This window comes from Salminus brasiliensis, chromosome 23 (genome assembly GCF_030463535.1).
Source record: "Salminus brasiliensis chromosome 23, fSalBra1.hap2, whole genome shotgun sequence".
Taxonomy (NCBI): Eukaryota; Metazoa; Chordata; class Actinopteri; order Characiformes; family Bryconidae; genus Salminus; species Salminus brasiliensis.
In genome coordinates this window covers 9082244-9106410 of record NC_132900.1, presented here as the reverse complement: position 1 = coordinate 9106410, position 24167 = coordinate 9082244, and the positions used below count along the sequence as shown (strand labels likewise).

The 24167-nt window shown below is 42.0% G+C and overlaps 1 protein-coding gene across 1 annotated transcript in view; it reads left to right on the top strand.

Annotated features, from left to right (window-relative positions):
• LOC140545520 (potassium/sodium hyperpolarization-activated cyclic nucleotide-gated channel 2-like) overlaps positions 1 to 23561 on the top strand; it is an 85153-nt gene extending 61592 nt beyond the window's left edge. Inside the window, exons 5-8 of the mRNA XM_072668302.1 lie at positions 1203 to 1349; positions 3029 to 3269; positions 11926 to 12090; positions 12277 to 23561. Of these exons, the coding sequence (XP_072524403.1) occupies positions 1203 to 1349; positions 3029 to 3269; positions 11926 to 12090; positions 12277 to 13253 (1530 nt within the window). The 3' untranslated portion in view covers positions 13254 to 23561. The remainder of the gene's footprint in view (positions 1 to 1202; positions 1350 to 3028; positions 3270 to 11925; positions 12091 to 12276) is intronic.
• The last annotated feature ends 606 nt before the right edge of the window (positions 23562 to 24167 follow it).

Here is a 24167-nt window from a genome sequence, read left to right as displayed (position 1 = left end):
TCCAAAGTTAACGCTATCCCCGGGAGTACTGGAGCCTGGCGCGGCCTCGTTTCTTCCAGGTTTATTTTAACATAAATCCTTAGAACATGGCTGTTCTCCTTCTGTCCCTGCAAATAGCCCAGTCTGAGGGATGTTTGCCTCATTAGTTAATGATGATACCATATAAGGTCAGCAATGCTGCATCTGCTGTTTGTGTGTGTGCTCAGAGAGTTTCGGGGGATACAGGTGCTGACTTTGTTGAATACAACAGCAAAAACAGGACAAACCAGGGTGTTTGGTTGCTTAGGTTAAGGTCAGCATTGGGTTTAGAGGATTTCTTTTATAATATACAGGTACTGAAATCAACACACCTGACATTTGGTCAAATTATCCCTTAGCAAGCTGCACTTGTAGTAGATGCCTGGCAGAATTCTGGTTGGACATTCGACTTACTCCTATTGGCAGAAATGGTAGATTTCAATTAAATGAGTTGGTCTTCTGGCACTGACCCAATTCTGAAGCACAGTTGGGACTTCTTCTAGACCATGGCAAAGTGGCTGCACCTCCAAATAGCCAATAACATTAACTCCCTGACTTTTAAGCACAGTCCACATATTTTCGGGTTGAGGTCAGGACTTCGGGAAGGACTTTCAAAAGCCTTATGTTAGCCTACTTTATCCTGCTATTATATATATATATATATATATATATAGGCCAATAACATTAACTAACATTAACTTGTAAGGCCAGTTCACATATATATATATATATAAGCACAGTTCACATATTTTCAATAAAGTTGAGGTCTTCGGGACTTTGGGAAGACATTTTCAAAAGCCTAATGCTAGCCTCTCTCTCTCTCTCTCTCTCTCTCTCTCCATATATATATATATATATATATATATATATATATATACATATATATATATATATATATATATATATATATATATATATATATGAATGCATAATGATGCATTTGAACAAAAGCTAGACATGGGGTGAACATGTCCTCACTGCCCCCAAATATGAAACCAGTCATTATGGGACATATTAGTATTTTTACATGCAAGTACTTAAACAAATCTGATATATATGTACATACACAGCCACACGTAACACAACCACATGTACATGTGTGATTATGTGTTTGGGTGCTTGTGTGTTTTTTTAAACCCTGCCTCTCATTCCCTTCTGTTTTTTTTTTCTTCTTTCACCCTCAGTACAAACAAGTGGAGCAGTACATGTCCTTTCACAAACTTCCGGCAGACTTCCGACAAAAAATCCATGATTACTACGAGCACCGCTACCAGGGCAAGATGTTTGATGAGGAGAGCATCCTGGAGGAACTGAACGAACCGCTCAGAGAGGTGAGACCGTGAGTCTGTGTGTGTGTGTGTGTGTGTGTGTGTGTGTGTGTGTGTGTGTGTGTGTGTGTGTGTGGTGTGGTGTGGTGTGGTGTGGTGGGGGTGGGGGAGTTGGTATAGATGTCTGTGTGTGTAAACATCCATGGAAAAACAGCCCCCAGAGGTCCCTACAGTTGCCCCCACCGTCTTCTCACTTTCCAAAACAATAAAGGGATGCTGACAATGAAATGTGTTGCGCCTGTAGGAAGCAATCCATGTGAAAGCAGAGCACATGCCTGACTGTGTGTGCTGTGGCATCATTCATCCTGTTCTACGCTTGCATGCTCAGTGTTTTCAGATCAGTTAGAGGGCTGCATGGGATGAGGCTTGCAATGAAGTATTCTTTTAATATATATATATATTCATTATTATTTGCAGACAGTGTCTGTAACAGTTACTATTAATATTAATAAAAGTTAATATTGCTTTACTGCTTCAGTCCACATGCTGCTTGCACTTCACATGTTGGTTCTGTAGTTCTCAGCTTGCCAACAAATGCATGTTTATAGCTGTCTATGAGGGAGGCCTAAATGATTTGCATTTATGGGAGTGGTGTAAAAGTGAATTACACTCCACAACTGTAGGGGGGCCCAGGGGGAGGAGCTGGAGAGGTTGTATTTAGGAATTAAATATTACTAGGAGTGTTCTATCAGAACTGCCTTCTGCCCTCTGACTCTGTTTCCTGAGCATCGCAAGTTCAAATTCTGGCTCATGCTGCTTTGCCATCAGCAGCCAGAGCCTGGGAGAGCACAAAAATGTCTTTCTAAAAACTAGTCTTTCACATTGCTGTTGGGTGACTTTGTGCCATTTATAGTCTACAAATTCAGGTAACTCAGCTTTGTTTGATGAAATGCCTGGAATAAAATATCTGCCATACACATAGAGATGCAACATTAAGAAAATAAGAGCTCTTTTTTACAGAGCTGTATGTACTATAATTTATATTTACATAGGCTTGCTATATATGTTCCTTATGTCCATATGTATGTACCTAGAATTCAACCAAGAAATGATTCATTTATGATATAAATATGTACACAATACATAAAACCTACATGGGCTTGGGCGTGGGCTCTGAGTGGGTGTGAACATACTTTGTTATTGGGCCCCCATTCTTACCTTAATCTCACATCGATCCTATCTAGGCTCCATGTGCAGTGTACAACCCAGATGGGATGGCTACTCTTATGGGCTCCACATGGACATGTTAGCTAGTATGTGCATATAGTATGTACATATATCGCATATATGGCCAATCTGTGTAACATTCAAGTGTAACTGAATTGTAACTCAAGTCACTCTGTATAAGAACTTCAGGCAAACCTTGTTTATGGCTTATTGTGTGTCCAAAGAGTACTCTCAGGGTCTAACAAGTTATGAAAGCCTGCAGTATATATGCCTAATTCATCACAAGTAAAAAATAACAGCAAAAATCAAACCTTACACGGACTACAGACAGATTTCAAAAGAAATAACTTTTACCAGACACTCAATTTAATAACAGAACTCTGACATTTGTATACCACCTTATGTAAATAATACATTAGAATGATTTTGCTTCAAAAAGTATGTTTGCAGAGCTGTTTGCTTGATCTCATAGTGTAATTGGAATAACACCATCTTCTGTCTTCAACCTCTTTCAGGAAATTGTGAACTTCAACTGCCGGAAGCTGGTGGCCTCCATGCCTCTGTTCGCCAACGCTGAGCCCAACTTTGTGACAGCCATGCTGACTAAGCTCCGCTTTGAGGTCTTTCAGCCTCGTGATTACATCATCCGCGAGGGCACCATCGGCAAGAAGATGTACTTCATCCAGCACGGCGTGGTCAATGTCCTCACCAAAGGAACTGTGGGGATGAAGCTTTCGGATGGCTCTTATTTCGGAGGTGCGGTCTCTTCTCGCTCAAGAAAATTAACCTGTTTTCATAACTGACTAAATTAGGCTCAAATTAAACTGTCACATGCTTTAATTAAAGTCCCCAAATTCTAATTAAACCCCTACGACGGTCGGAACATGACATAAGGTGCTTTGCCTGACCTTCTCCATCTTTTTTCCCTCCATATCCACGAGATGGAATTAAAGCAGAGTTAAATGAGTTTGAGATTTAAGTGCACATTCTTGCTCCTCCATGTCTTTCCTCCAGACGTTAAAAAGCCCAGTAATTCGTCTCCAGCCCCCTGTCATTCTCGATAGCGTCAAGCATAATTTCACTGAGACGATCCAAGCTCCGCTGACATGTTCGCTCGATAATTATAGCCTTGTTATTTGGAAAGCAGTGATGAGTTTATTGTACAGTAAATGGCAAAATATGCGGCCTGTTTAGTGCTCGAGCCTTCCACCCACAGACCCTCCGGCTCGGCTGAAAGAGAGATTGCATTGGAGCACTGGTGACATGCTGTAATCGGATGCCATCAACGGGTGCCAAAACCACAATACCAGGGTTTTTTTAGGGACCTCTGACATAAGGGAAATCAGGTGATAGCGGAAAAAAGCTGGTTGGTTTTGGAATTCTCAGAATGAGACATTCTCAGTTTCTCACTGTATTTTCAGGTTTTTAGCGACGGGTCTGTGGGTTGTAGCAATAATTACCATCTTGCCATACTCTGCATCTAATCCGAGCCCACCCTCTTGGCAGGCAAAATCCAAAATTTATGCTTTCAATTCCCATATTCCCTCAGTAAAGAGCACTGTGTGCGGGATCATGCAAATGCTGAAAGTTAGAAGTCTGCTAGAAGTTTGCAAGGTATGCTAATGGGCGAAACAGTTAGCTGTCTGGCTAACTAATGCTGTAGCAATAATCACCATACTTCACAATAATTTTAATGCCCATGTTCCCTTTTTCAGGAGCACAGTGTGTGGAATCGTGCAAATACATAATCTTTGTATGAGGGGGTCAGTATTGTCTTGAGTCTAGCTGGAGTTAACCAGAAATGAACAGTAATATACAGCATTACACCTGCATTAGACTGAGGTGTTTAAAAGCTCCAGCAGCACTGCTGTGTCTCTTGTACCATATAGCACACACTAACACACTCACCACAGCACACACTACATCCACTTGTACCAGCATAGTATACACTAACACACTCACCACAGCGCCACCATGTCAGTGTTACTGCTGGGCTGAGAAATATAAGAAAATAATAACTACCACCCAAAAAATAATACCTACCCGCTCTGTGGGGTCCTGACCATTGATGAACAGGGTCACAGGAAGAAACAGAGAAACAGATGGACCACAGTCTGGAATGATAGAACTACAACGCGCTCAGTGGTCAGTATAACTTCAGAGGATTCACAGTAGACTCGTATTTCTGTACAGTGGTGGTCACAAATATAGCTATTTTAATGAGTGTTTTTCAAAAAGACCAAATAACCTAAATGTGTCTTCTGAAATGCTCTATGTAATGTTGGTAAAATAGTGCTAAATCCAGAAGGTAAGCTACCTTTGGGCACTGTTATGACTTTCTGCTACCTACTTGTACCTCTACGGCAGGAACTTTCTGTGATTTAAGTACTATTTATAAAAAAGCCACCGTGCGAGTGCTCAGCGCAGCACTGTCTCTACTTCCACAGGATCTGTACACATGACCTCAGTAACAGTCAATTAAAATCGACATGTTAATGAGCTCATGCTTATTAATGACCAGTGCTCAGTGCCTCTTTGGTGCCAAAATAGACTGAAAATGTCTGAGCCACTGAAATTCAAAAAAGCAGAACAGCAGAATTATACCACTGCTTAGCCTGTCTCTGGTTTCATCTGAGTAGCTAAGGCAAATGAGGTTGTTGTGAAATACTATAGTATTACATCTTGTATTAATGCACTCCTCAATAAAGTCAGGTCAATTAGAATGTGGTTTTAACCCCTTAAACAGCCTATTGACCAAAGTGTAATTACACAAAACAAGCCTTTTCTGCACTAAGGGGTTAAATACCACTGCTATTTAATAAAACATGTATTTTAACTTTCTTCATGGTTTGAACCCTGTAGCTGCTCTGTACGCTGTGTCCATAATTCTGCATGAATAGACCAATAGAATCAAAGCTAAGAACAATTTTGCCTTTTCCTCCATAGCGATGATATATCAGTTAATCATCTGAATGTGTGTATATGCATCAAGGACTGGCCTGTGAGACTAGAAAAAGTACTTAAATCCAATTATTACTCGGACATTTAGCATCCGTTTCAACCATGTGGAATTTTTTTGCATGACGGTGTGGTGTTTGAATTGCTAACGGTGCATAAAACGGTGCTAAATTTAATGTAAATGATAAAACAGCCGATAATTCTTGTTTATGAACGAGCTAACATCTTACCGAAATGCTATTTGCTGTTAAGGCCACAGTAAGTTTGGTGCTGCGTTTAATAAATCAGGAGCAATGAATGCTTTAGATGTCTGGTTTCCATCACCTCCTCTGTAAACAAGTCACAAGAAGTCAGTACGTTTCTGTAGAACAGAGCATTTCACACCAGATCCACTCTGAATGGCGTTGTTTACAGCTTAGTCATCCAATTATGCCTTTTTGTTTACATAATGGGAATTCCCCTTTAACCACAGTGCTACATACTGGTTTAACTGGTGTAATACTATGTGGTATTGTGTATTACCTCCCAGTGCTGAAGAAGAACAGGATGCTTTGAGAATCTCGAAAAGCGTGACATTTTTCCTAAAATGGCGCCAAGCATTGAAATGTAACACAGGTTCAAAGGCTGCGAGTCTGCTGAGAGATCTGGAGACAGTTCTGACTTGTAGAAGTTGTGTGTGGTGAGCGTGCTCAGCGTCGCTGAGGAGTGCAAGACGATCCCTCTGTGCCTTTAAAATCCTCATGACTCAGCGCTCCGCAGCCGCAGTGGGCAGGCAGGAGCAAGAGCGTGACCTTGGAAAGGTCGCGAATGAACAGATGCCGTCTGTAGCTGGAGTTAAAAGGGTGGTAGAAAGGCCTCCCCTGGGGGGGGGGTCCAGCCCAACAGATATTGAGCAGGATCATGGGAGAAATATCAGTAGCTGCAGTAGCACAGCATTCGGTTCCCTTTCAGGGCATGGTAGCAGTCTCAGGGGCTATGCAAAATAGCAAAAGGACAGAAACCGGGTGCAAGTCAAGCTGTTTGTGAATGTGTGCGTGTGCGGCTGCGTATTTAGCTGTTTGCAAGAACTGAAAAGCCCTTGGATAATGGATTTTTTCTTCATTTTGACGTAGTGAGGACATCTGGACATTTTGCCGTGCTGTAATTTAAAGGAATAGTTCAGTAAAAAATGATAAAAGCTAATGAAGCTAACAAGACAAGCAAATGCAAAGCAAATGCCCCCCAACCCCCCACTATGCAAAGTTATCTATGTGATTGCATGTTGGCCTTTTTAAGTAATATGAAAGTGCTTATGTAGTTTCTAAATTACATTAATCAAAACAAATAATATGTGATTTGGGTGAAATGTGTGATTTTAAATTAAAATGAGGGAGCATTTTTTTTTTTACAAATGAGGTAGTGATTGTTCAATGAAATCTAAATTTGAGAAAACATGTTTTTATCTTGACTAAATTAGTCAAGTCAAGAGAAAATGTCAAACCTTAAGTCAAAATCCTGTCAAATTAAATCATTGTTTTTACAAAACAAGTTGAAAAGAAAATATGTGTTGGAAAGTTGTTACTGTGACTAAAGAAGTCCAAACATTTCTAGAAAAGCAAATAATTCATATTAATCATTAATCATTAATATTAATTCAATTAAGTCATTGTTTTTACACAATAAGTCCTTATTTTGAGAGAATGGCAAACCTAGATAATTAATAAATAATAAATAAATAAGTCATTATTTCTACAAAATAATTTGGAATCCAAAGAAAATATGTCATTATTATGAGAAAATGTCAAAATCTTGAATTTTGACTAAATAGCATAAAAATTAAAAATAAACAAATATTTTTTTTTGAGAAAATGTCAAACCTAAAGAGAATGTCAAAATCCTAACAGATATAAGAGATAATAAAATTATATATAATTTTTTTAATAAATATAATAAAGTATTTCTAGAAAATAGGTCAAAATCCCAAGAAAATAGGTCAGTGTTGGAAAGTCATCAATGTGACTAATAAGTTATAATAATTTCATTACTTCTGCAAGTGAATGAGATTATTTTGAGAAAATCTTCAAGCAACAATTTATAATTTTGACAAAATATGTTAGAATGATGCGACCATAAATATTTATGTAGAACATGCAGCGGAGCTATACAGACAATATCATTATTTTGATATAAAACAAACATTTGATTTGCTAAATCATTCATAATCTGTCTGGCGCAAACCTCTACCTCAGAATCGGCTTCTGTAGGCTTTTGCTTTAAATTTACACTGATGGCATTTAACTGACAGTCTTATCCAGAGGGACTTACAATTACGTCATGTCGCACAGGTAAGTGGATGTAATGTTAGGAGCCCTGCCCATGAACTCTTATTGGTGTAGCATCATAATATAGAAACCTGTGCTCCCACAGTTATTTAAACTGGGAGTCAATCTTTAGCTCAGATTAAAAGCAGGGGGCGAAAAGCTTATGTTTGCTTCCACTACTATAAGGGGAAGTGCAGGTCCTCAGCTGAAATGGTTCCTATGGGTCAGAGAGATTAAGGTTAAGGTCTGGTTAGGTCTAGCATTATCTAGCCACAGTAACACGTAGGGTATGTTCAATAAAAAAAGCCCCACAGAGAAAGCATTACAAACTGGTGTGTGTGTGTGTGTGTGTGTATTTGCGTTTTTCTCTTTTTGAACTCGCGTCTGTGTGTTCATGGTGGGACATTCATCTGTGCATCCCTTTCTGATTGAAATGCCGTGATATATTGCCTCTTGACTTGATGAATGAGACCAAACAGTGAGTGGTTTGAGATGACGGGGTGGTCTATAATTAGCTGCGGCCTCCCGGAAGGAGGATATTAGAGTTTGCGTCTGCTGATCCAGAACTGATTCAGAGCACAGACTTGGAGCTGGCTCTGACTGATGGAGGTGGCTGCTTATGCGGTGACCAGTGTGTATAAAGCAGACAGGCTGTTCTGGAACATTCCTGTCACTCAGTGAGGAGATAAGCAGCCTGCTTTATCACTGGGAAGAAGCTAACACTGCTAACATTGCTAACACTGGGTGAATTCAACTCACAGGATTCACAGAACAACAGGATTGTTCAGGAACTACCTCTACTATTAGGAAAATGACCTCAGTCTGAGACAGTGAAGGCAGTGATGTTACCCACTGCACTGTATCAGTCACAGGTTTCTGCACTGCATCAAGCCGAGAAACTCACTTTGGGTCACGTTTTGGCTGTATTCCAGCTTTTTCTAGGCAGAAACGGCACAAGATGCAGTATTCTTGCTAAATCTTCAATCTAGGCCAGTACCTTTATCAACAAGCAGCTATATCAGAAGCTATCTGAACTGAAACAGCCACAACAGTAGGCTGTTTGCCATCTGATACTGTAAACAAAACAGCTAGCTATCTAGTAAAATCAACACATGGGTCTAGCAATGAGGTCTGTAACCGCTAATAAAAAAAACATTCTCAAATCTCAATAAATACATCTGCAGCTTGTACTCCCAGGAAGTGGTCTTGGCGTGTATGTGGCGTCTAATGTGCTTCCACTATGTCCCAGGGGTCACAAGTTCAAATCCCGAGCCATGTCGCTTTGCCATCAGCAGCCGGAGTCCAAGAGTGCACAGTTGGCCACACTCTCTCCTGGTGGGTAGATAGCACTCTTTCCCCTCATCGCTCTAAAGCAATGTTGGCCAGCACAGGCGTCTGTTAGCTAGTGTGGGGACGAGCTGGGGACACCGGCGCTTTTCTCCAAGCCAGCTTGGTCGGCTGCCCGGCCATGCCGCATCAGTGGCAGTTCTAAATGAATGGCCGACTTTGCATGTGCCGGAGGAGCATTGCTACTGCTAGGGTAATATTGGAGGACATATCCTGGTAGCTCACACTTCAGGTTTGAAGTTTGACGTTAGTCGCGTCAATTTATTAGGACATGGCAGCCTGTATAGATGCTAAGAAGATGCTACGACTTGACTGCATGTGTGTGTAGGGGTGTCTAAAACATTTTCAGCTTGTGCTGTGTATTCTGTGACTCACAGAGGGACTTTGTTAGCTGAGAAATGTTTTAGAAATGTTTTGTATTTCATTGCAATTTACAACATGCAGCTTTCGGGACCCTGAGAAATCGGCTTGCGAGACCGCTCATGCTGCGAGACAAGTGACCAGAATTTTTGTCAGAATGTCAGAAATCCATCTGCTCGTCCGACTGCTCACTTCGAGCTCAGTTAGGCAGTTAATCAGGCATCATTTCTCCTCTCACACTGCATGTCAAATGTTACCCGATTAAACAAAACTTCGGACAGATCCTAAACTTCAGTGGACTACGACCAAATCAGGCTTAAAACAGGCTAAAATCAAACAGTGTAGGCCTGGCTTTCGCCTGTTAACATTACATTTACGTTATTTAGCTGACGCTCTTATCCAGAGCGACTTACATGGTTAATTGCATTACAGAGGTGGGCCAATGGAGTGCCCAAGGACTCTTATTGGTGAAGTGCAGTACAGCCATCCAGACTGGGAATCAAACTCCAGTCTCCAACATGGTGTGGTAGATCAGTGGCAGGTGGTGGTGTTATCTGTTGCGCCACACCAACCAGAGTCAGAAAAGCAAGTAACAGACAAGCTATATAGCACAGGTGTAGCTGCTGACTAAAATGATTTTATTTTCAAAGACTAAAACCATAAACGTCTTAAAAGTCTTAAGTAAAATAGAGAATAGTGAATAAGTATCATATCACTGACAATAGACAAAACTTTAAAAAGACTAATTGCTGTTGGCACATACTGACTTAAGACATCCAGCAATGTCCATGCCTGATTTAAGCTGAACATTAAAACTTTTTTCACTCTTTGTTCATTTATGATCCAAATATGAATAGCAGATAATCAAATAAGTGGAATGTTGGAAGCAAAACGCATCTCTACATTTAGTTTGTTCATTTTTCTTTATATAGCACTTTTCACAAGACATGTTGTCACAAAGCAGCTTTACAGAGATCCGTGTCCGAGCCTCTTTAGAGCAAGCCAAGGGCGACAGTGGTAAGGAAAAAACTCCCTCAGATCGAGAGGAAGAGACATTGAGAGGAACCAAGATTAGAAAGGGGAAGCCGTCCTCCTCTGATCGAGAATAAAAATTGACAAAAAGCAACAGACATTCCAGTACGGCTGTAGCCCGATGGGAGGCCGCACTGGATCACAGCTGTCCCTCATCCAGCAGCACGTGCTGAGTCAGACAAGGGCTTCCCCGCAGAAGAGTGTCCACTCCTTGCAGCACGGGGGCAGCCTGAGCCAGGACGCCCGGGCTTTGTCTGCATCCCAGCCTTCCCTGCCCCAGGATGGCCCACCCGCCGTGGGCCCTAGTCCACCGCCATCAACCCATCCTATCCTCTACGTCCATCGGACCGCCACAAGCCCCTCACCCTGCCGTTCCTGGGCCTTCTAGAGTTAGGAGTGCTGTGCCTCAAAGAATGGCACTGCCCCACCAGACATCAGCAGCATTCCCGTCCACTCCGACCCCTGCGGGTACCCCTCCAGTGGTTGGTGGAGCAGGAATTGCAGGACAGGGTCATCTTGACCCAATAGTGCACAAGAAGGATTCAATAGTTAGCCTCCCAGAAACAGACTCCGCTAGATCCCGACTGTCTTCAAACCTTGAGAATAAAAATTGACAAAATGCAATAGTGAATTAAGAGCTGTGGCAGATGTCACATCAAGCCATAAATGATGTGAATGTGAGTAAAACGCAGGAGTCCATGCAGGTAAACAGTCATATGCACAGCAATGCAGTGAGGTGAGAATGAACAAATGTGAAGATCCAGAGCAGAACAGCAGGGCAGTAGGCAGGTCAGGATATTCAGAATTTTCAGAATTTTCACACTGGTCAAAATCTAGACATCCATTAACGCCTTGCTTCTTATTCATGTCTTTTAAACGTCTTTGAGATTATGACTGAATCAAAAAGATGTGGAAAATGAAGGCCGGGGGGGGAAATATAAGAAGTTATATTAGTCATTGGATAAAATGAATGATTTCTACAGCAGAAAATTCTGAGCCATAATCAAGACACCAAAGTAAAAGTGCTGTTTTCTCAGTGATTCTCAGATCAGTGTCAACCTGGATTCACAAATTGTTAACAAGATTGTAAAACTCATTTGCAGTATGCAGACTTCTAAATCATTGGATGTTGATTTAGTGCAGTCTATTTAACTGTCAGCTGTGGCTGGACTGTCTGCTCATCTTTCATGCTCTTAAAAACGCCTCCGTTTCAGTGCTAAGCTCATGATGTGTTTATTCCCAGTTTTAGAATGCTTAAGGACTTTAAGAGCATCTGAAAATGCCCTCAGTGAAAATGGGAAAGTTTGTAGTGTTATGTAAAACAGCAGAGGGACAGATGAAAATAAAGTTGGTGTGTGTGTGTGTGTGTGTGTGTGTGTGTGGGTATGTGTGTTGTGCATTTCTCCCTGCGGCAGAAATCTGTTTGTTGACACGAGGTCGCCGAACAGCAAGCGTTCAGGCGGAGACATACTGCCGCCTTTACTCGCTCTCAGTGGACCACTTTAACGAGGTGCTGGAGGAGTACCCGATGATGAGGAGAGCCTTCGAGACTGTTGCCATTGACAGGCTTGACCGTATAGGTAAGAGCACTAAAGGTTTTAAAGTAATGCCATGAAAAAAAAAACGGAATTTACGCATTAGGTCTCTTAGAGCTTGGGGTGCAGTGCAGTGCCTTGGTATTCCAAAAGGCCTGATGAACATTGTCCAAAAAGTGGCCCAAATGTGCTGTGCCAGCCTTCCATGCTGACTTTCCCCTTCCTCAACAGGTAAGAAGAACTCCATCCTGATGCACAAAGTACAGCATGATCTCAACTCGGGTGTCTTCAACAACCGGGAAAACGAGATGATCCAGGAGATCGTCAAGTACGACCGCGAGATGGTGAAGCTGGTGGATCTGCAGCGTCCACGGGCCATGTCCATGACACCTTCCATGCATGGAGGTATCTTCGCCCCTCCGGGCCAGTCCCAGGGTGCCTCCGCCATTGCCACTCTCCAGCAGGCAGTGGCCATGAGCTTCTGTCCCCAGATGGCCAGCCCTCTTGTGGGGCAAGGCATGTTGCAGTCGCCTCGAATGGTCCGTCGCTTCCAGGCTATCCAAAACCTTTCCAGCCCTGTGTCCATCTCTCCCATGCAAGTGCAGACGCCTGGCCCGATCCAAGGGGGTGCCTACGGTTCTGCGGCCACTTCCAGCCCGCCTGTGCAGAGCCCGTTGGCAGCAATGGGCGGGCGGACATTCCAGTACGGCTGTAGCCCGATGGGAGGCCGCACTGGATCTCAGCTGTCCCTCATCCAGCAGCACGTGCCGAGTCCGACAAGGGCTTCCCCGCAGAAGAGTGTCCACTCCTTGCAGCAAGGGGGCAGCCTGAGCCAGGACGCCCGGGCTTTGTCTGCATCCCAGCCTTCCCTGCCCCAGGATGGCCCACCCGCCGTGGGCCCTAGTCCACCGCCATCCACCCATGTATCCTCTACGTCCATCGGACCGCCACAAGCCCCTCACCCTGCCGTTCCTGGGCCTTCTGGAGTTAGGAGTGCCGTGCCTCAAAGAATGGCACCGCCCCACCAGACATCAGCAGCAGGACCTGCATTCCCATCCACTCCGCCCCCTGCGGGTACTCCTCCAGTGGTCGGTGGAGCAGGAATTGCAGGACAGGGTCATCTTGACCCAATAGTGCACAAGAAGGATTCAATAGTTAGCCTCCCCGAAACAGACTCCGCTAGATCCCGACTGTCTTCAAACCTCTGACCGGAACACTGGCAGTTTTACGTTGTCATGGCAGCACTATTGTGAGTCACAATGAATTCTGCCCCTCCCCCTCCGAGTTCTGTAAAAGGAGGTTTTCCTGTACTCTCGCGAGAACCTCTGGTAGAGGGGGAGTCTAACCGACGACAGGGACCAAAGGGGGAGTAACCAGACAAACCTATTACTGCTAGATATAACATTGCTACTGTAACTAGATCGAAGCGGGTGGGAAGTTTCTAGTCGGCGCCGCTCGTGTAGTTAGTCACTTTCGCGTTCAGCTACTAATGCCCCCCTTGCTTTCTTTCTTACGAAGAGCGACAAGGAGGAAATTCTTTTGTGTGTTACTGTTGCATACTCTGTAGAGTCCATACAATGCAATCTGGCCTGAGCTGGGACTTATGTTAAAAAAAAAAATCAGGGACTTGCATCAGATGACAATGATGAAATTTTATGCTTTGCAAAAGTGTTTTGAGTGTCCTTTTTTTCTGTATAAGCTATAATTGTAGCAAACTAATTAACTGTCCATATTCTTGTAAAATATCAAGGAAAAATAGTATTATAGACCGCTGGTCGATCTTACATCGATATGTAAATAGGATAAAGGAAAAAAGAAAAAAGAAAACAGAAAAGAGACAGTAAATATCTTCATTGTATCTACTCAAAAACCAAAGTTGAGCTTGAACACAAAGTTTGGTTGTGTCTGTGTCAACTAAGAAAAACAAGTCAAACAGAATCGCCATTTATTTAACTGCCTTGATTCCGAGTTTAGAAGCCATATACATGGTCCGTGTGTGTCTGTTGTGTGGGAGTGCAGGAGCATGGAAGCCTGTTATTTATTCATTGATCTGTTTTCTCAAGAGAGCGCAAAGCCACTGTAGTGAAACGCCTGTGTTTTTTGGGGGGATTTTTCTCTTTTTTTTGTTGGTGAAGTGTTTTGCTGGGCATTTTTGATGGATCTGTTGACGATGGCTAAAGGCAATACTCTGTGTGCAGTTCCCCAACCTGCACTGATGAAGACCAATGACTCTCCGTCACTGATAGCAACGAAGAAAGAACAACCAAAAGAATCTACGTCTGAAATAAGACTCAACTCGTGCTATTTTTTGATCCACGTTGATCATTACATGCAATATGATTCTGCAATATGCTAGATCCCGCTTATGGTCTCAAAATTTGAATTGTGGGTTCTCTAGGTAGGAGAATGCAGATGAATGGGGACAAATCTGCAATGTGTTTAAAGAATTTAGCTTGAAGCTTTAAAAAATGTTTTTTTCTTTGCTTTTTACAATGAATAATTGATGTTCCCCAGTAAAATGGTGTCCAGCAAGGTTGGTATTTCAATTCGTAAAGGACTGCCCAATATGCTTGATTGCAGAGGTTGGATTATGGTTCCACAAACATATTACTTTTGATATTTTCTCATTTACCTGAAAGAAATCCGATATTTGTATGTGTTGTGAAAGTTCAAACATTGTGCACTCTCTATTACACTGACTTGAAGTTGACCCATTATTTGTGCAATTTACCCAGTATTTGCAATGTTCTGCACTTTAACTGAACCAACCAAGACGGTCTAACCAAGTTCATTGGGCTGACATAAGAGCATTTCGTGACGGGGTTGTTGTTACGGATATGGACCAGATCACAGGTTGAAACACTGTTGCCGTCTCGATTTCTAGAAGTTTCACCTCAACGGTACGTAGTTGCTTGTTTCATAGTTAACTGCTGCAATTAACTTCTTTTCTTTTTTCCTTCACTTGAACTTGGATTGACAGCTGTAAATATGATATTGTAAATCAACATGTGTGAGTCTGAGTAGCACTGTTAGCTAGAGGAAGGACTTAATCCACAAGAAAAAAACAAAAAAATAACTGAACTCAGATGGCAATAGGTGTGTACGTAGTTTCTGAATGTAAGCCAATTGGCGTTTTATGACAGCAAAATGAATATCAATTACTGCCATGTAAATAGGATCATATTAATTCATGCAAATCGGAACGCGTGTGTATTTTGCTGAGTGTTTATTGTGGTGAGCAACTCTCGATTATGCTAATTAGATACTTCGGGAAAAAAAATCATTTTATTTTTTTAATGTCCGGTGTTGTTTCCACTCCCACCCCCCTCTCCCCCCTTGCTGGAGGCTAGGTCTTAGATTGGAAACCGTATGACGACGTTAATCAATAAAGCACACAATGTTCCTGTGAGCGCCCTCTTGAGGGCAAGCTAGTCGTCACATTCCTAACGGCTACGTCTAGTCGACCTTTGATGGGTTTAATGATGATTTGATGAAATTGATATATGTAATAATATAGGCAGCTCAGTGAGTGAGGTGGATCAGTACGGTAAAGGTTTCCTTCCTGCTCCACGACAATGCTAATATTATGCTAACCACTCACACTTATGATCAGCCTCCTTCTCGAGTACTTTTTACAATCTTATTTACTGATTTCTTTGCTTTCTGTGACTGTTCTGATCATATCTGTAATATATGTAGATTTTGATGGCTTGCCACCAAGGTTCTCGAGTTAGCGTCACACGGCACAATTAGCATTGTGCACAAGTGACTAAAAGCCCATCTCTGGTCCTCTTGAGCTGACATCGCCGTTTACAAGCAGTAACGTGATCATTTGATCAAATATATCCTGGGAAAGGAAGAGGGGCATGAGATAGGGTGACCGTCCAGCTGGGCTCCGTGTAACTCGATTGCTGATTTGTTGTGCTATCGCTTGTCTTTAATTACACAGGAATGATACATTCTGTACTGTCCTTTTCGCCTGGACGGTGCAGCTTTCGCTTCTGTTACACTATTTCCAATTCTAATGTTGCCGGAAGTTAGCAAATCACAGTGCAATACTGCTCTTCGGAACTGTGTAATCATTCTTGTGAGTGTCTACAGTTGATCCACAGCCTACTGACAGCTGTATTGTGAGCGAGTTGAACCAAATGAATGAATACCTGCTGTGTGTATCACTGCGGTTTTACTGCACATGATTGGAAACTGTTTTATTTTTGTAGCCATGCACATATGATGGAGTCAAAGCCCTATTTAAGCTGCTATTTTGGCTCTACTGGGATGATTTGAGAGAATTGTGTGGAAGGTAGTCACGGTATCTGAATCTCCTAACCCTGGCTTAAAGGAATCCTACACCCCAAACTCTAAAGCTGGCCTCGAATTGTGAAACTTTGTAGGATTGCAAAGACAAAATAGCATTATGATATAACATACATTTCCTTCAGTTAGCAAGTTAGCGAGATTAGTAGCTAGGATTGTCTGCAATGTGTCGTTTTGTTGGATTTAGCCTTTCGTTCATGTTTATGCCAAGAGACGAGAAAATAAATAACCTAGCTAGGTAGATCACAGCTGTAGGGGTGGGTAGAGCGGCCTAACCCCCTACTCAAGTAAAGGATTGTCTGGTGACATGAATACTCAAGTAAGTATGTCCCTTTCCATGAACAAAAAACTATTTTAATCTTATTTATATCTGTTATATCTAAAATAAAAATTATAATATTTCAGACATCTGTCACCAGTGTAACACAATGAACTGTAACAGAAAAAATTAAAATAAATAAATTCTAATATCTAAAAATGTAGATTTCCATCCTTACCAGAAATGACCCTACTGAGATATCCAGCTTAAGACCAGCTTTTGCTGGTAGCTGGTTTCAGATGGACTAATCTGCTCTTTGATGGTCAAGTAGTTAAAAAGCTGGTCATCCAGGTAAAACATGCCCTATGCTGCTGGTTAAGCAGTTCTTGACCAGCATAGTGTATGTTGCATTTGATCCTGGTCATGCTGGTCGACCAGCTTGGTCCATCTGGTCAATCAACTAGATAATGCTGGTCATGCTGGTCAACCAGCTTGGTCAATCTGATCAATCAGCCTGGTCATGCTGGTCGACCAGCTTGGTCCATCTGGTCAATCAGCTTGGTGATGCTGGTCATGCTTGTCAACATGATTCCTAAAGGCCGCCCTCTTGCTTTAATTTCTTGTCTACGGTTTCATGATTCGAATCTATAGGCTACACTGATATCTTGTGACGTGATCACATGGTACGTCATCAGTGTTCTGGTTGGTTCTGATGAAGGTTTCACCACTCTAAAGCCAGCCTAATGTAGCTAACAGGGAATAAATGCTGATATTGACCTGCTCGAATAATTTAATTTGCATAATGGTAGATTGCCTCTGCTGACTTTAGCCGTCCATTAGCAGGGTAGCGTAACCATTGGCATTAGCATTAGTTTTGGGTGAAGTATTCCTTTAAGCGCACACACTTTAAAGTAGTACCCTCTATGTTTTACTGTATAAGCTTCCCATTCAACTAATGTGAAGTCCCTGACCAAAAAAAAAAAAAAAAAGATAAAAAAAAAACTCTTTTGGGCAGCACTGAAGGCCAAATCAGCTTGGCTGAACTCACTGATGAACAATTATCGGGAAGTACCATCATCCAAAAAGGTCCTGTTGTCACTGTACAGGATGTAAACGGTACAAAATGCCTTGGTATAAAATGTCTTAGTAAATCAGGGTACTTATTATTTTCAGTTCTGAGAAGTGTTTTCTTTTCTTTTGTTTGTTTGTTTGTTTGTTTTTTCGTATTTACAGTGTGCCCAGATGCACAATGTAATGTACATACCTAGTGCCTAGTATACCTAGTTTCCACATAGTCTATTTCAGTGGTACGTGGCTCTGTAAAAGAATAACTGCAAACTCTGTGTTCTTTCTCTCTTTTTGTTTTTTACCTTGCAATATATGTACAATATAGCTGCTGAATAGTTGTTAGCAAATGAAAAACTAATAATCCAGCATAATCTTCCCCCACGTGGGGAGATGACGACTTGCACATTCATGTCTGTCCTGAACCCTCGACACAGCATGCGCTGTCTGTGCCTGTGGTGCGTTGGGGTTGAGTTGACTTGCTGGGACGCACATTGTGGAGCACCTGCCAAAATGCCTGGCTCCACCTGAACGCCGGTTCGCGGTGGAGCCGCTGTCGCAGTCCGTAGACATCACGCCAGATGGCTTGGCGCTTTCTTGAAATCGTACCCACCTCTGTAGTAGATTAGACGTGAGCTGAGCACATTGTGATGAAGAGGAAAAACAACAACAACAACAACAAAAAAACTCACACACACCAGATCTGAGTCTGTTAGGACTTCTATATTCAAGTATCTGCATGTGGTACGTAGTTTCGTAATAAAGTAAATACAACAGAGGTGATTTTTTTAGAGATACATGCACAAAATGTACAGTTTTGCAAAAATGCACACCAAAACAGAAAGCTACAGCAAGAATCACAATTAGCTTCTATTTATACATGCCTGAAAATCTAGTGGATGCTGAAATGGAGTCATGAATTAAACTGGTTTGAGGCAAACAGGACAAATAATGGCTCAAACTATAATTTTTTGTGAAGAAAAACAACATCAACAAAAAACAACAGGCTACTAAAGCTCAGTTCACACGTATCTAGACGTGTTTGAAAATGTAGGTTTTTCTGGAGTTTCTAAAAATCTCCATCCACACAAGAATGCAAAAATGACCCTAAAATGATTGCACAACATATGCTGCCACTATGGCCCCTGGGCATTGCGAGTTCAAATCCCGAGGCATGCCCCTTTGCCATCAGCAGCTGGAGTCAAAGAGAGCACAATTGGCTGTGCTTTCTCCTCTTATCACTCTTAAAGCAACAGGCAGCCAGTACCGCCGTCTGTTAGCTGGTGTGGTGGAGTTTGGGACTCAGTGCTTACCTGCAAGCATATCAGCTCTCCGGCAGTTTGAAAAGAGGTGGGGGCGCTGGAGGAGATACATGTGTTATGTGCTTACTCTCTTAGTGTCGGGAGCATTGCTGGGGAGTTACGATCGGGTGGGTGAATTGGCATCACCAAATTGGGAGAAAAAAGGGAAAAATATTACACAAGCTTGTTAGCTTAGCAGAGGGCTCTAACACCTCACAAAGTTAATCAAGAAACAGCATAACAGTCAAAACATACCTAAATTTGCCCATTCGCATAAAAACACTAAAAACTAAAGTTTCCATGTTTGTGTGGATGGTAGGACGAAAATGACATAGAAGGCTCAGTTTTTAACATGATCAGGATACGTGTGAACACGGCCTAAGGGTCTGTGAGTATTTTGCAGGTCCTCCTCTGGTCCTAATCACCTCCTCACAATATTATCATATTAGCAATTTTCCTAAGATGAATGACTTGCTTTCTACACATTCTTCACTGCTGTCCACTGACTGCTCCACACATTCCCACGAAACACAGTCCCACAAGTTCTCAACGCTGTGGAAGTCAGGTGATTGTGTTGTCCATGACATCATCTTAACATCCTCACTCCTCCACCTACTCCATCACTTGATGAGCATTATTGATTTTTTTTTATTGCTTTGTTGGTGCATTGAGTCATTTATGTGGTTCTCCAAAACAACAAAAAAGAAGTGACAGGTAGATAGCCTGACCTTTTGGACCTTTTTTGACCCTAACCATGACCAGAAATAACCTTGTGTTGATCTGTTGAAACCATGCACGCGTTTCAACACCTCACTTTTCTCAGTGCAGTGTATCAAGTCTTCCACTTTTGGAGATTTGCAATTAGCACAAAATTCCCTTTAAATCCTTGAAATGTGGACAACACTGAAATGCATTAGCACAGGCCTAATTGGCCTTTTGTTTGTTCCGAAAGCCCCGAGTTCCGAGTGGCAGCAAAGCCTTGTTAGATCTCTGCTCGTTTTGTGGCGCTTGTCTTTCAAATGCAGATGGCAAGCTCTTCCTAGAGACCTCAATGTGAATGTTAGAGCGGATTGCAGATTCTGCTGCGTGTTACGATGCTGAATATTCATATGGGTCCGTCCTGCCTTATAGTACTTAGTGCTGGCACGGCTGTACAGTGCGTCTGCACAAGAGGAAATTGCCTTTGCAAGTGCAAATAAACGTAGCTGTCTTTCCATTAAAGCTCCCTCACGTTCTCTCAGCTCTTATTCTCATGCTGCAGCTGTAGGAACAACTCACTGCTGTGTTCTCTGCTGGTCAAAGTGAAGAACCACAACCAACTGCAGCAAGCCTGCCCAGTCAGACTAGCGCCGGTTTATGAAAATTGTCAGATTAAGCACTCCTTCAGCCGCGGCGCATGAAATGACTTTGGATTTGTGTCTATTTTTGCTGATTCATGGCTGGCTAAGACCCCGATGAGGCTAAATGAATGCTAGTGAGGCCTTCCAGGAGCGTTTTGAGGGGTTTGGATTTGCGGTGGGAAAATGATCAGACTAGCGTAGCAAGCTGCATTGAAATTTTTCCACAGTGACAAAATGTTTTGTTGGGACCAATCTGTGCAGTTACGAGCGTATGCATCTCAATAGCATAGCGTTTTAAAAGCAATGCAATACCCACTCTATATTGACAAAAGTATTGGGACACCTGCTCATTCTTGTTTCTTCCAAATTCAAGGGCAAGTTTTCATCCTGCTTTTGTTAGAGTAACTGACTCTGCTGTCCAGGGGGGTAGGGTGATTACCACCCCACCTAATCTCCAACTCCCCAAACCATCCTAAAAGTACTGGATGGAGCACCACCATCATTCTACAAAAATCACACAGCTCAATGTTGGACTTGGATGAGGTGAAATGTGCTTATTAGCATATCTTTAACACATACAGTGGGGTTAATTTGTCGTTACCAATTATATCATGACCAAAATTTTTGTTGGAGGTGGAACTTTTGTTCCAGAAGCCTCTGATGAGTAAATCTGATCCAACTGAGAGTTTCCTGAACACGAGCTTCAGTGGAAACATGGTCAGTGTTGTTTCAATTTGAATGTTTACCTTTGGAGGTTTTCCGTCTGAAACTGTGGAGGAACCTCCTAAAATGCGTAAAGGAACCTCTTAAGAAAAGGTGCTTAGAAGTACCCATCTATTAGGATGAAAGCCACTGCAAAGAGCTAGAGTTTATTTCAGTGAGAAAAATTCAAGACATTTCTTAAAGTTGGGTCCAAATACAGAAGTCTAAAGATCTTCTAGGAACTTTAATTTAAATTGACCTATTTGAAGAACCAGATTGTCCTGAGGAAATTCAAATGTTCTTACAGGCACTACTGAGCATTCAGCAACTTCATATGTAAAATAAATAAATATTTTTTTTTAATGTAAATATATATATATATATATATATATATATATATATATATATATATATATATAACCCCTATATATCAATATAACCCCTATGGAAGAAGGTACCTTTAGTACTTAACTTGTAGAGTCCATGCCAAGCTGAACTGAAGCTGTTCTGGTGACCCACTGTGGCTCAACACCCAAGACACTTTATGTTGGGGTTTCCTTTAATTTGTCACACATTTATTATACCCTCATCTCACTGTTTTACGTACTTTAAAAAAAATTAGGGTTTAGATGTAAAAGATTTTGCCATTAATCATCTTAATACTATCAGAATAATATAGGAATTGTGGGTAAAATTCTGGAATCGTGACAGACCTTATCCAAAGCAATTGTTGTTGTAATTGTCAATCAGTCAGTCTGTCAGTCAGTCTGTCTGCCGCAGTGGTTGTGAAAGGAAGAGCGATGGCTTTGCTGCAGTACTCCTGATATTCAAAGCTCAGTCATGATCAGCCGTATGTAGGTATGTGTGTCAGTGTGAGAGTGTGCGTGTGTGAGTGTGTGCGCGCATGTGCGTGCATGCAGACTCACTCTCACTCAGCACTCCTTTACACGCCGCATTGTGCAGATATTAGTCATCCGTCGCCTGTGGAGGTCGATTGAAGTGCACTGGGCTACAACGGTCCCGTTCCAATCCACAGCCGCTTCCTCCCCTTGCCCCTGGTTCCCTTCGCTCACCATGGCAGCAGCTAGAGTACGGTTCAGATGGGATTAGTTTTACAATGGGAGGCGGGGGGTGTAATTATTGCTGGAATATTTGCATTATGTCAGTCCCATCCGAGTGAGTCGTGTCTAGTGCTGGTTAGGGTTATAAACATTGGCTGGATTGATTCCAGTACTGATAGGCAGTCTAGACTAGACTCACTGACAAGACTGACTAGTTTCACTGTTGCTTTTCAAATTCTCATGGTCTGGCCATTGGGAAATTTATGAAACTCATCATTATGTGACTTATATGCACTCTCACATGCACCCACCGAGCACTTCATTAGTCTAGGAAGACTGCACTAATACTGGGTTGAGCCTCCTTTTCTTCATGGCATGGATTTCAGGGTCCTGGTTCTGGTCCTGGTTCTATGTTGACATGACCAGTTCCCAAACTTCCATGTCCAGTTCTTTAATTAGCATAGTGCTAACCACATGCAGAAATCATCGCACACTCGCTTCAAACCTTCAAACTGAGTTAGTCTCCAAACAGACTTGTTTAAATGGCTTCCAACATTATTTGGCTCCATCTATACACTGCATCTAGTAAATTGGCCTCCGTGGCGTGGTTTGAGACGAGTGATACTTACGCATGGAGATTACACACTGATAAAAGAGGAATTACACCTTCAATAAGTTAGCTAGCTTTAGCTAACTATGTTAGCCTTATGGCTATAGGGCAAGATTAAAGAATGAAGCTGTCGCATAATTGTTACAAGACGTTGTGCTCTTCCTGGTCCTGCTTAAGCAACACAGCATCTGGAACAAAAAATGTTATGGGTCTAAGAGGTCCACATTGGCATGGAACAACCTTGTAGCATTTTTCACTTTTTTACATAATTTGAATCTGGTCTTTGTTCTTTACCTTTGTGTACAAATTTCGTGAAGAATGGACCAATAGAAATGATCCAAAATGACCTGGAATAAACTCTAAAGTCGAGACAGTTAACTTTCCATTTTGGAGATACAAGTTTTTTTTTTTCTGAGATATCTTCCTTACAAATGACGGCCTTGTTTTTTTTTTTTGCAGTGCAGCAATGAACTCCATCTCCTCTTATTTCCTTCCCTTCTCTCCAGCATTTCCAATAAGCATCTTACTCACTTCTCCTCTCGCCCATTAGCATTGATCTTTTAGATGAAAGCAAGTCAAACCGGTGTTAGCCCTACAGCGAGGTCAGCTGTAGCTGGTAAAGTGGAATAATGTGAGCCGTGTGCGTGAGCGGCGATGGTCGAAACATCTGCACTACACCGTTGCGAAGTGGACGGTCGGGCCACGGCTGATCTGGAGTGATGTCTATGGCAGTGACGTGCTAAAGCTCCTGGTACTAAGCATTACTTGTCTTTTTCAATAACCTGCTCCGTCAGTAGCAATGTTGTCAAAGCGTTCCTTACAAATGACTACTTGTTGTGCAATAAAAATCGAGAGCATTGGCATATGACCAGGAGTTGTTCTTGCTTTGACTCTTTTTGCAGTTTTTGCACATGATTTTTTAAATTTTTTTATTTAAATAAAAAATTACATTCAGAAGCAATCAAAATATTGGATGCGCCTAAATGGATGTTTTATTTATTTATTTTTATTATTTTATGTTTAAATGAATGAATGATCTTCTAAAGATAAATAATATAGTCGGATCCGTAAGTATTTGGACAGTAAGAGTTTGTTATTAGGCCAACACAATTTATTGAAGCAAGCCAGATGTTGATACCAGATGTGTAGGCCTTTAGAATTCATGGGGTTTATTAGAAATATTGCATTAACTGTTTAGGAATTTACTGTAGGACTTTCCTACATAAGGTGTGACTGAAACTGGGCCCCTATTCACTGTCCCCCACAAATCCTGATCACTCTATAGAGCACTATTACAGGGATTGGAATCCCACAGTTGTTATGTGTGTGAGCTCAGAAGCTGTGCGACAGAAGAGTGTGTCACATAAACAGCCTGAACATCGACCTTCCTCAAAGAAGTAGTTCTCATCTATACACTATATGTTATGGTGCGTTGTACCAGCCAACATACATGTGGGGCTCACGTGG